Below are 12,761 nucleotides of genomic sequence, written 5' to 3' on the forward strand. Positions count from 1 at the left end.
CCCCCCCCCGCCGCTCCACCCCACCACTAACTCCAGTCTCATAAATACGTGTCACCAGCAGCACACCCACCACATGTTTAAAGTCTGGGAAACACTAAGGAGGAGAGGGCACCATAGCCACAGCCACGTTGTGAGAATGTGGTTTTAAGGATCTCAAACACATTTGCTCATAAAGCCATAGAATTATTTCTTAAGTCAGGGACTAAAATAAGCAAGTTCTCCAAATTAAAAGAAAAGAAAACAAAACAAACAAAACCACAGACTCCAAAGGACACCGGTAACAAGAGCATAGAAGTCTCCTCCCACTTAGGCTGGTGTCTAGTCTAACAGGTAGCAAAAGGTCTTTCCTGACCACCAAGTGTGACAAGAACCCCTTATTTAGTATTATTGTTAACTGGGGCAAGGAAAACACCCCAAACCACAGCTGAGAAACAGTTTTTAGAGAGTTATAGTGAAGTACAAATCAACATGATGAAATTCTTTTATGACAAGCTTCACAAAGGGAAGCACCTGGCCAATGAATTATGCAACATGGAGCTTATTGACCTTCATCCCCTCTCCAGTTGTTCTCTCTCTTACCCATCCAGCATATACTACTGCCTGATTCTCACACCTGAAGTTGAAGCATGACCTGGTTCCTGTCTCTGGCAAAAACTTGGCAGTGGCTCCCTAATACGTGCTGAATATTGAATTTGAGACTGAAGAATATTCCGCAACTGATCTTTATTTCCCAACACTCTCAAACACCCTATATCCTGGTAAAACTAAACCTAATAGATATTCCCTGAAGATCCTCCAATTTCCTCATTCAGCCTTTGAGTGCAGTTATTCCTCTGGCTCAAAATTTCTTCTTTCCTTATATCTAAGTCCATAAAATTACCCAGCTAGCTGTCTATCTTTTATGTATCTCTTGGTAGATATTTTGTTATAAGTAAGTTCCATCTAGAACACAAGCAGAATAATCTTCCAAACTATGGTTGTTAGGAAAAGCAGAAAATCAGACAGAAACAGATGAGGTCAATGTTAAAGGTAACCTGCAAAGTGAGTTTTAATCTGGATTTTAAAGGAGGTGAGATGTGAGATTTGGCTTGGGCAGCAGGAGTTCATTCCCAGATAAGTGGGGCAGATTATGTGGAGGGTAGTTGTCCACTGAACAAAAGAACAAATAAAAACCTTTGTACTTACTTTACTTATCCTCCAGAGCCAAGGCCAAGGAAGAAAATCTCTTCAGTTCCCTCACCACTCCCTCTGCCCTCAGCAACTTCCCTCTCTCCTTCCTTTCTACATGTGAGATCCCATTTCTTCCATGCCTCTGGTTCCAACCCCCAAGAACACAGAGAGAGATTTGAGGTATTTTTTCTTCATTTATCATTTCATGTTTTCATTTTTTCAATACATTGACTACTGTTGTGTTCTGAGCATTTCCCTAGGCCCTAGAGGACGAAAGATGGAAGAAAATGATAAAAGAATAAATGGAACATTTCCAACCTTTATGAGGAGATGATTTAGCAAATAATATACACTATAATGGTGTTGGGCTGTTTATTTGGTTATTTTTCATTTGGACCCTCCTATTCATTCCTCAACCTTACCTTCCCTGCCCACTGCCTTATGCAGCTGACCCCTATAGACAGCTTGCCCCAGTATCCAGGCTTCTTCGCCCTCTGCCTTTAGTTGGGTTCAGCCAATATCAGCAAGGTATTAAAGAGAAGTAGGAGAAAGGGACCAAACTATTTAATCCTTCTGCTTTTTATCTACTCTGTGCTGCAATCTGACGTTGGCTGCATCTTTGCAGGGCAATAGCGCTCTCTAGGTGACCCCACCCCCAACACTCAGGGTTCTTAAAAGGGGTTATTCCCATCAACAGCCACAGGGGTAACATGGTAACCAGAGTGTTTCACCCGCAGTGATGGTGGTTCACTTATCATAAGGTACTTAAGAATGAAAGAGATGGGCAGCATTCTAAACTAGGGCTGGATTTAAGCAGTCAGAAAAATTCTAGGTCTGGGGCAGAAATCTCCCTTAAGTTGCCACAATAGGAATTCATGGCCTCCCATCACGTTTTCAGATTCAAACCAGTGCATTCTCAGGCCAGAACGCCATGTTTAAAATGAAGGCCAGATCTTTTTGAGGAAGGAGCCTGCAGAGCTGCCACACTGAATACGTCGTCTTCTTCCAAGTCTTCCTTGGGAGGACACGTGACGTACAGTTAACTTTGAAAATGACCTGTTAAAAGGGACACGCTCAGACCTCCCAGGAGTTACTAAACACTGGCCCTAGGCCCTCATTTCTACAGAGTTAAAACACCACTATGGTCCAGTGGTGTCTTAGTTTCCTCTTGCTGCTATAATAAGAAACTACAAACCTGGGGGCTTGAGCCAACATAAATGTGTCATCTTACAGTTCTGGAGGTCAGGACTCTGAAAGAGGTCCTACTGGGCTAAAGTCAAGGTATCATCAGAGGTGCATTCCTTCTAGAAGCTCCAGGGGAGAATTCCTTTCCTTACTTTTTCAGCTTCTAGACTCTGCACTCCCTGGCTCATGAAGGGACATTATAGTAAGAAAGACCAAGCGGAAGCCCCTGGAACTGTCTCTCCTCCACATCCAAATGGTAAAAGCAAAAGTAATACCACACCCCTGGGTGAGTACAGAGATTAGTGTCATTACCTAAGAACCCAAAAAATGCAAGAATGCTTATTCTCTATCCTATACACAATAAATTTCCCTGTTCAGCCAGTGCAAAAGTAAGATGAATTCTGGAAAATGATAATCAATCTCAGCTGCCATTTCCACGGTGGTAATTTTACTGGGTCCAACAACACAGTCCTAGTATCTGGGTGCTATTAACCTGAAGAATATTTTTTTTCTTGATCTAATTAATAGTACTGTCCAAAAGAGTTTGCCTTCATTTAGAAGGGTCAGCAGTGTAGTTTTACCATCTTACTTCAGAGTTATGTCAACTCTCTTGCTCTCTGTCATAGTATGGTCTCCTCGGACCTTGACCATCTTAATATCCCATGGAACATCACACTGGTCCATCACATGGGTAACATTATGTTAATTGGACCTTAAGTGCAATAAGGAGCAATTTCTTCAAGTGCTGTAGTAAGACAAATATGGCCACAGAGTAGAGGGTAAATCCCATGAAAATTGTGCAAAGTTTCAAGGAATTCAGTAGTCTGGAGTGGGTCAGCCTATCCCCTCTAAGGTGAAAGATAAGGCACTATTCCTTGTATGCCCACCACGAAGAGGAACAATGTTTGCCAGAACTCTTCAGATTTGGGAGAAATAATATACCACATCTGGATGTGCTTCTCCAACCCATTTGCTCAGTAGCCTCTAAGCCTGTCTATTTTGAATGGAACCTGGAGCAAGAGAGGGCTCCCAAGTTGAGGCTGCTCTGATATTTGGATCTTAATGACCTAACAGACACAATAGTTATTAGACATGTCAGTGGCAGCTAGAGATCCTGTACAAAGCCTCTGGCAAGCCCCAAGAAGAGAATCACTGAGTATATGCCTAGGATTTTTAGAACCACGTCATGCCCTCTTTGCCAATTTATTAATTATCTATCCATGTATAATAAAACACCCCCAAAACTTTGGACCCATCTTAGACTTTGGCTACAGCAGTCAACAATTATTCACTACATGAAGATCAACTCCTCTCTTTCTAGAGGGTCCTGGTAGAGACAGAGCGCATGATCAGGGAATGCCAAGCACATTAGCCTGCTAGGACTGCTGTACCAAAGTACCACAAGCTGGCTGCTTATACAACAGCCATATATTATCTCACAGTTCTGGAGGCTGGAAGTCCCAGATCGAGGGATCAGCAGGGTTGGCCCCTCCTGAGCCTGTGATAGAAGCACCTGTTCCGAGTTTCTCTCCTTGACTTGGAGATGATCATCAACTTGTGTTTTTTTTTACCTCATCTTCTCTGTGTGCATGTCTGTCTCTGTGTCCAACTTCCCCCTTCTTAAAACCAGTCATGTTAGATAAGAGCCCACCCTAAGTACTTCTCTTTAACCCGATTACTTCTGTAAAGACCCTATTTCCAAATAAGGTCACTTTCTGAAATACTGGGGATTAGGACTCCAACATGTCTTTTCTGGAGGAGCGGCATCTCGTGAAGTGAAAATGGTATTTTTAAGATATGGCCGAAGAGCCTAAATGGTCGAGCAGGCACAAGAAAAGCACATGAGCAGAGAGCTTAGGCTTCATGATGGCTTCCTCAACGCTTCCATGTCTCTCGCTGAGCACACACCTGCAGCTCCACAGAAAGTTCTGGAGAGCCAGGCAACAGGAGGGAAGAGCCAGCCGTATATGCAAAGTGATCCGGCACAAATCCCAAGTGGATGCCTCCCAGTCACAGACCTGCTCAGGGATACCCTGAAATACGGTAAGAAGAGAAATCTTTCTAAGGGATAGAACTCTTATTACAGCTGTTTTTCCATTTTGTCTGGAAAGACAGACTGCCTGATACAAGATCAACACTGACTCATAGGAGGTGGCTAATGTGTTGGCCAGCTGGTTCCTTAGGGACTCGGAAAAAAAACAAGACTGAAAGACTGGTGATAAAGAAGTTGGGATAGGGGAGATTTGGGAAGGAGTATCTTGACGTGGGAAGAGTGGGAAGGTTATTTGTGTCTCATGGAATACCCTCCAGAGAACAGGATCATCTGTCCCGTGGATATCAGCCAACCTCCCTCCAGCTTCCCCTTGTTGAATGTACAGTGCCCTGATACAGGCATGGAGGTTAAGCATGGGCTCAGCCGTATTGCCTTCCCTCCCCAAGGCTGATGTGACTTGTGGCTTCCCTCCCCCAGCAGAGGTGAACACTGAGCCCCCCCGCATGGCACCATTTCCTGTAGTCCTTGTTGGATGGCTCTTTTCACAGCCCCAGCTCACAGGCTCCAGTAGCCCTATTGACTCACCTTCTGAGCAGGTGGGAAAGGGAGGAGTGGATGGATTTGAGATACACTTGTAAAGGCAGATTTGAGAAGAACTGATGGCCAAGTGAATATAGTAGGAGAATGGAGAAGAAAACCTGAGATGACCGAAGTTTTCAGTTTTTGTGCTGGTGAACAGGAACACTTTTAATGAAGACAGAGATGATCAGAGAAGGGCAGGGAGAAACTGACAGAGGAGGTGAAGAGTTCAGTTTGAGCCCCTGGAGGGGGGTGTGGGTGAGCATATGTAGGTATCAAGAGCAACCAGGGGTCCAGAGCTTAGAAGGAAAGTCAGCACTTGAGATAAAGGATGAAAACTTGAATTTATTCATAACCATGTGTTAATGTCCCACAGGACTTTGCATGTTTCATCTTTTACCTCTAACTATGGACACTGAGGCTTTGCTTTTCAGCGGCAGTGAACCCAAGCTGGAGAGGCCTTTAAGGGGGTGGGAGTACTCATCCTCAAGAAAGGAAGTAAGTATAGAGAGACCCTAAAGGCAAATGTTTACCAGAGTATTTTATACTGAAAGTGCCAAATGCACAGACCTCATCTTGTCCCACTTGTCTCTCTCCAGCAACCAGAAGAGGGTTTGGCACCTTGCAACCACTCAAATATTTGGGGAGTGGGCAGAATAAATGGTAATAAATGCCACAGAGGATGGGAGGAAGGAAGGATGAAAGGAACCTACTGGGCAGGAAAGGAGGGAGAAAGGAATGAACCTACAGGGCACAGCGGGGAGCTGAGGAAGGGAGAAGCCACATCCAACCTTTTTCTCCTTCCTAAACTCTCTTTGCAAGACTGAAAGATGAGAAGCCGTGTGAAGCGATGGTTGAGAACATGGATTCTGATTTCAGGCTCCAGGACGTCCTAGCTGAGCGACTTGGACAAGTAACTTAACCCTTCTGTGCCTAGGCTTTCTCCCTGTAAGATAAACACAGTAAATGCTTAGAGCAGCTCCCGGGAAAAAGTATGTTCCACCTAAGTATTTTTGTTATTTTTGGCATCGTGATAAGAAGGTAAGCCTGCAAGACAAGCTGGAAATTCCCTACGGAGGGTGAATTCAGATACTTAGCCTTTAAGAGCCATTCACAAAGACACAATCACCTTTTCTCTCCCTTTGCCTTCCAGAAGCTTTAAACACCCCACTACTTCCCAACAGACTTTCACTAGCAAAAAAAACAGAGGCCTGGGTTTTAGTTGGGCTGCCAGCAGTAAGCCGTGAGTTTGCAGACCCCATGGGAGCCGAGCGCCAAGGTCCCTTTCCGCTAGGGCGGACCACTGTGTGCGCGCCGGGTGCCAGACGCCGGCTCACCCCGGCTCCGGCTCTCGCAACCCCGCCCGCGCGTCCCGGGGGCCCTGCACCCTGCGCGCCCCGGCTGCCGCCCAGCGCCCTGCACACGGGGGAGGCGCCTCTCGGGCGCCCTCCGGCCGGGATGCCAGTGCCCGGCGCCCGGCGCGCCTTCGCCGGCAGCCTGCCCGCGGCCTTTATACCGAGCGGGCTGGGCACTCACTAATGTTTAACTCGGGGCAGAAACTTGGGAGCGCAGAGTGACTCCGCGGTCCCGAGCTGCGGAGCTGGACGCGGGTCTCTGCGGCTCGCCTGACTTCTGCCTGCGCTCCTGCTCCGAACACTCAGTTCCGGGCCCACACCGACGATGAAGGTGAGTTGAGTGGCGCCTTTCCCTAACCCCAGGGTCGCGTTGTAGGTGCTTCTTCACCAGACTCTCCCCCAAACTGACCCCGAAGCTCGAGGAACGGGACCACGGGCTCCTATTCGGTGGAAGCTCCAGGGCCACCCTGTGACAGGTGAAGGGACGTCCCAGAGCCCCCGCCTGGCGCTCGGCCCCCCGGGGTTTCTGCTAGTACCAGGCGCGAAGCCTGGGAGGATGCAGAGAGCACCCATAAAACGCACGCTCGAACCCTCACTTGGCTTCTCCCTCACTCGGCTTCTGACGTGCAAGAGGCCGTAGAGAAGCAAACGCTAATGTGCTCTGATGCCACAAGTTCAAGGGCAACCGCTCTTGCAACCTCCGCACTCCAAACCCTCTCAGCCCACTGTGCCCCTCTTCCGGATGTTCGCCCATGGGCACATCCCGCCGCCTAGGGTGCAGCGCGGGCCCCGACACTCTGCCTCTGCCAGACTGGGGCCAAAGGGCTCGCTCTAACTGGATACGATTTGACCGGCTTGCAGACGCCGTGGAAAGTGCTCCTGGGACTGCTGGGGCTCGCTGCGCTCGTCACCGTCATCACCGTGCCCGTGGTTCTGCTGAACAAAGACAGTAAGTTTGAAACATTTGCAAAAGATAAGACAATTGGAGACCAGGACCGGGTTCTGTCTTACCACACTAAGCACACGGAGAACTAAGGATCTTGCTGGGGGCTTGGACCAGTGCACCAGGTTGTAGCTGAGGCTTCCCTGGGGTTGTTGCTGCTTCTAGGGAGTGGCTAGGTGCCCTTGGTGGGGTCTCCAGTGTTCAGGCTGCGAGAGCCTTGTATCATAAATACATACTTCCCGCAATCAAGGAAAAGTCTTAGGATTTCTTTTTCTTAAATTCAAGTTTAAATGTTTAAATTTAGTATGATTTAAATTAAAAAAAAAACAAAAACCTTTGTAGCTGGGACCTTCAAAGGAAAAGATGTGGCGTTTAAAGGCTTCAAACAGTAGTAGGGATGTCATAAAAGGAGGGAAAAAAAATAAGAGAAGGAAAAGCCCCAAAATACAGTTTCGAGAAAAGACTACATGGGGAACCCAGGTTCTTTACCTTCTGGGACGATGAAAATGCATTAATCAGAGAGTTAAGATGCAGAGAAAAAACTACTTGACCATTTATAGAAATATGTCATAGTAAATCATAAAGCTGGTGTACATGGTAATATTCAGAGGGGGGTGGGATCAGTGATGTTTGGTGGATTCTTTCATTTAAAGCCGCCTTCATTTTTTTAGCTTGCCTGACTCAATTCAACTCTAGCTCTTACTATAAAACGTTCATGTAATGGGATATACATTATTGGATGCAAACAAGTGAGAACATCTAGTTTGGGTTTCTTCTGGCCTTACTTTCCTTTTAAGTAAATATTTACTTTCGTTTCAGTATTACACATTCTAGTCAGCCAACTGAAGCATTCTCTCTGGATGGTCTAGTCAACCAGGAAATGTGCAGACAGTGCTCACACACTGAGGGCTCTTCTCCAGATTTCAAGGGGACAGTTCAGAATTAGTTTGTGAAGCTGTCAAGAATTGTTTGCCTGGCAATTTCAGGGCCAGGGCAAAGGTACCAAAGGTTAAATACCTGAGTGTGCTGACCTATTGATAATGACTTTTAGTTAAGAAAGCAATGGTTACCACCATTTGAGATAATCCAATGGCAGACATCAGTTCCCTTACGTTTGACTTTGTGTTAAAATATAACTGTTTTCATAAAGTGATACTTTGTATATTTAAACAACCACACACACAAAGCTTAGTTGTAAGAACGGGTCATTCAGGGTGCCTGGGTGGCTCAGTTGGTTAAGCATCTGCCTTTGGCTCAGGTCATGACCTCAGGGTCCTGGGATCAAGTCCCACATCAGGTTCCCTGCTTAGTGGGGAGTCTGCTTCTCCCTCTACCCTCTGCCCCTGCTCGTGATTTCTCTCTCTCTCTCAAATAAATAAAATCTTACCAAAAAAAAAAATGGGTCATCCATACAATCAATAAATATTCACATGGCTGACATTATGTCCCAGGCATTGTGCTACTTGCTGCAAATACAAAGATTAAAATTTATAAATACCTCTGACCTCAAGAGGTTTATATCTACTGGGAGACAAATATGCAAAAAAATCAAAGTAACCTGGATAGTCCATTTGTCTCCAGAACATCACTGAGGCACCACAGCATCACTGGAAGGATGGGTGTAAAACTGTAATTATCAGAACTTCTCTTAAGGAAAGTTGGAAGGAACACTGAACTTTGATAAGCCACTTGAAATAGGCAGTGAAATGGCCTAGGGGCCTGGGTCATGCAACTGCCATCTAGGGGGATTGGTCAAGTTAACTATGGGGGATTTTGCTTTGCTGGGTGGGGCATGCAGACTGGGGAGGGGCTGCCTTGTCATTTCCCTTAAACCACACCTAGTCTCTTCCCCAAAAGAAATTTGGACAAATATTTCAAGAACAGTCTTTTGATGGGACTTTTCCAGAGATTCATGTGTCTCCATCAAAGCATAATAATTTAGAGAGACTTGAGCAAACTTCCCTGTGGATTAGAATGTCACGGAAGTCTTCTCAGGAGAAGTTTCTTCTATAGGGATGCTCGAATAGTTAATATCAGTGTCTGGAGATAAGGTTTTCCAGAAAATATAAATGCCTTACGAGTCACAGAGACACAAGATCGCATCCTCTAATTGGATCATAAAAGGACTCCTAGCAGAAGAGCAGGGTGGGCAGAAGCAAAAGGAGTTGATTTTAACCTGCAGATGATGAGAACTACTGGAGAATTTTGTGCATGCCTGGACTGTTGGGCCTGACAGTGGGAATGTGGGTTGAGTGGAGCAAGGCTAGAGGGGAAACAGGGAAGTGTCCCAGAAGAGTGATGGTGCAGAGCAGAATTTGAAAGCTATCAAGCTACTCAAAAATGTGAACAATTAGACTTCGTAAAAGGAATGGGAGGGTGGCTAAGGATGCCTCTTGGGCAACTGGGTGGATATGTGGTTTCATTGTGTGCTTTATTTACACTTAAGAAACAACACCCAAGTTACTTCTCTTCCCATATTTCTTAATTGGTATATATATATGTATATATATATATATATATGCATATATACACACACACACACATATATATATTTCAGGAGAAAAGAGAAATCATCTTGTTTCAACTACTGCTTTATCATAAATGAAAGCTCAGGAATGTGGCATTTGCACTAAATCAACAATCTCATTCCTGGACTGTGCCACAATGAAGGACAGCATTCTTTTTTTTTTTTTTTAAAGATTTTATTTATTTATTCATGAGAGACAGAGAGAGAGAGAGAGAGGCAGAGGGAGAAGCAGGCTCCCAAGGAGCAGGGAGCCCAATGCAGGACTCGATCCCAGGACCCTGGGATCATGACCTGAGCCGAAGGCAGACGCTTAACCATCTGAGCCACCCAGGCGCCCGAAGGACAGCATTCTTAACAAAGAATCCAGAGTCACCACCCAAGAAATGTTCTCCATATTGTCAATCTAGGTTTAAAGTTAAAAAAAAAAAAAAGTACTAGGAAGGAAAGAGGATAGGAGGTGGGAGAGAGGAAAGATGAATGGAAAGAAAAGGAGGGAAGAAAAGAAGGGAAGGGGAGAGAAGAAGATTTTGATAGAAAAACAAAGTCCTAGATCATGTGGAAAGCTAAGAAATAAACAGCCAAAAGGAAGGAGGACGAAATGAGCAAAACCAAGTTCATCCCCTGAGAGGTTGTTTTAAGAGAAGGTTAAGTGTTTCCATATGAAACACTGACTTTAGCAGAACTAAACACACCCAGAAGAGAGAGAGAGGCAGAGAGGCAGAGAGGCATAAGTTTAATACTACAGTATTTTTTTAAAATAAAAACTCCCTGAGGTCAGGAATTATGCATTTCATCCAGCAAAATTAAAAGTTCACCTCCTTCTGTGTATATAATAAAAGATTGTATTTTTATTTTAAAACCTTCAGATATCCTATTATAGAAGGATATTACATTTAAACATTCAGTTTCCCACAGTCATCAGTAAAATAGATAAATATACTTTACTCTTAATGAAAGTATAGAAATCCTCATGGCTTACTGGTAATAAAACCTCTGAGTCAATATTTGTGATCCCTTTACTTCCCCTTTCACATTATATTATACACTATGCTTTTGAAAAATTTGTCGGGGCGCCTGGGTGGCTCAGTTGGTTAAGCGACTGCCTTCGGCTCAGGTCATGATCCTGGAGTCCCGGGATGGAGTCCCGCATCGGTCTCCCTGCTCGGCAGGGAGTCTGCTTCTCCCTCTGACCCTCCTCCCTCTCATGCTCTCTGTCTCTCATTCTCTCTCTCTCAAATAAATAAATAAAATCTTTAAAAAAATAAAAAATAAAAATTTGTCAAATAGTTTTATTATTGAGTTGTTACTCATCAAATAGTTTTATTGTTGAATTGTTATTTGTCAAATAGTTTTATTATTGAGTTTTATTATGGGATAGAAACATACCTGTTCTTCTTTTGTTCTTTTCACTGCTTTAGCAGTGAATTTCCTCCATATCCTCTTTCAGTGCATAGGAAATTTGCTCACCCATCCATCAGTAATAAAAGGAAACCCAAATGTGAAGGAGACAGGAATAATCAGAGAAAGAAAAGATAACAACTATGAAGTTTGTCCGAGGAAGTCCAGGATCTGTTCCAGGTTTAAAAGCCCATAAGTGAGCCTGAATGAAAGCTTTGTATATTTCAGAGGACAATTTCTAAACAGTGAGTTCCACTTGAGTTGACTTCAGCCAGCTCAGCTAACTGTTACCAACCTTTGTCAAGTGCTCATGAGGTCAGTGGGTTGGTCTTTTTCAGGTCAGCACTTATGGTTCCCTAGCCACAGTATGTGCCTTAAATTTCTCTCATACACATCTTGCCTCTCATCCCAAAAGTGATCAGAGAGGAAAAGGGAAGACTGCCCAGTCGATGGATAGAGAAAGACAATGTAAAATCACTAACTAGAGCTGGATCAGTGTACTTAATGAAGTGCTGACACCCATGGGAAACGTGACTGTAAACACATGCAGGACCACCTCACTTACCGAAGAGAAGGCATGCGGACCTGTAATAATAGTTAACATGTGTTCTCTCTGTGCCAGGTATTGGGCTGAGGGCTTTTAACGTACTTCTTGTTTGATCCTTAGGGCAATCTTTTGAGAGAGGTTCTATTATCATCTCCATTTTTACAGAAACGTGAATTTTACTTTGAGACGTGCTTTAGTGATTTATTACTGCATAATGAATTACCCCAACACTTAAAACGACGAACATTTGTTATCTCACAATTTCTGTGGGTCAGGAATTTGGCGGTGGCTTAGCTGGGAGGTTCTAGCTCCAGGTCTCTCATGCGGTCTTAATCAAGATGTCATCTGAAAGCTTGACCAGGGCTGGTGGATCCACATCCAAGCTCCATCACATAGCTGTTAGCTAGACATCTCAGTTCCCCACCGTGTGGGCCTTTCCATGGGATGGAAAGAAGGATCCAAGAGAGCAACCAAGTAGGAAGCCACAGAGCCTTTTGTGACCTAGCTTCAGAAGCGATACGCCATCACTTCTGCTGTATTCTATTGCTCACCCAAGCCAGCCCTGATACAATGTGAAAGGGCATGACGCAAGGGCAGAGTGTTAGCCACAGAGAGCTCTGGGGATCGTCATAGAAGCTGGTGCTACCCAAGAAGTTAAGGAACTTGCTCAAAGCTCCGCAGAGTTGAGATTCACACTCAGGCAATGTGACTCTAGAGAGCTGGTGCTCTTAAACTCCAAATCATTCTGCTGGTTTTGATCAAGTATAAATTCATGTGTCCATATAAGCATAAAGTTACAATTTCCCATGTATCTGCCTATATTATAATTTCATGGCTGCTAATGCCTGGATGCCAAGTGTCCTGAAGTAAAGTTCCTGCTGCTTTTGCCTCCATTCCTATATAAAGCTGTAGACAGGGTGCCTGGGTGGCTCAGTTGGTTAGGCGACTGCCTTCGGCTCAGGTCATGATCCTGGAGTCCCGGGATCGAGTCCCGCATCGGTCTCCCTGCTCCGCAGGGAGTCTGCTTCTCCCTCTGACCCTAACCCCTCTCATGTGCTCTCTCT

The 12,761-nt window shown here is 44.9% G+C and overlaps 1 protein-coding gene across 2 annotated transcripts in view; it reads left to right on the forward strand.

Annotated features, from left to right (window-relative positions):
- The first annotated feature begins 6,344 nt into the window (after positions 1–6,344).
- DPP4 (dipeptidyl peptidase 4) overlaps positions 6,345–12,761 on the forward strand; it is an 80,322-nt gene continuing 73,905 nt past the window's right edge. The window contains exons 1-2 of one of the 2 annotated variants that reach the window (XM_081814315.1): positions 6,345–6,613; positions 7,144–7,231. In XM_081814315.1, the coding sequence (XP_081670441.1) occupies positions 6,608–6,613; positions 7,144–7,231 (94 nt within the window). In that variant the 5' untranslated portion in view covers positions 6,345–6,607. The remainder of the gene's footprint in view (positions 6,614–7,143; positions 7,232–12,761) is intronic. The other variant, XM_081814316.1, reaches the window with a different exon arrangement.

This window comes from Leptonychotes weddellii, chromosome 3, assembly GCF_054177405.1.
Source record: "Leptonychotes weddellii isolate Sample4059 chromosome 3, ASM5417740v2, whole genome shotgun sequence".
Taxonomy (NCBI): domain Eukaryota; kingdom Metazoa; phylum Chordata; class Mammalia; order Carnivora; family Phocidae; genus Leptonychotes; species Leptonychotes weddellii.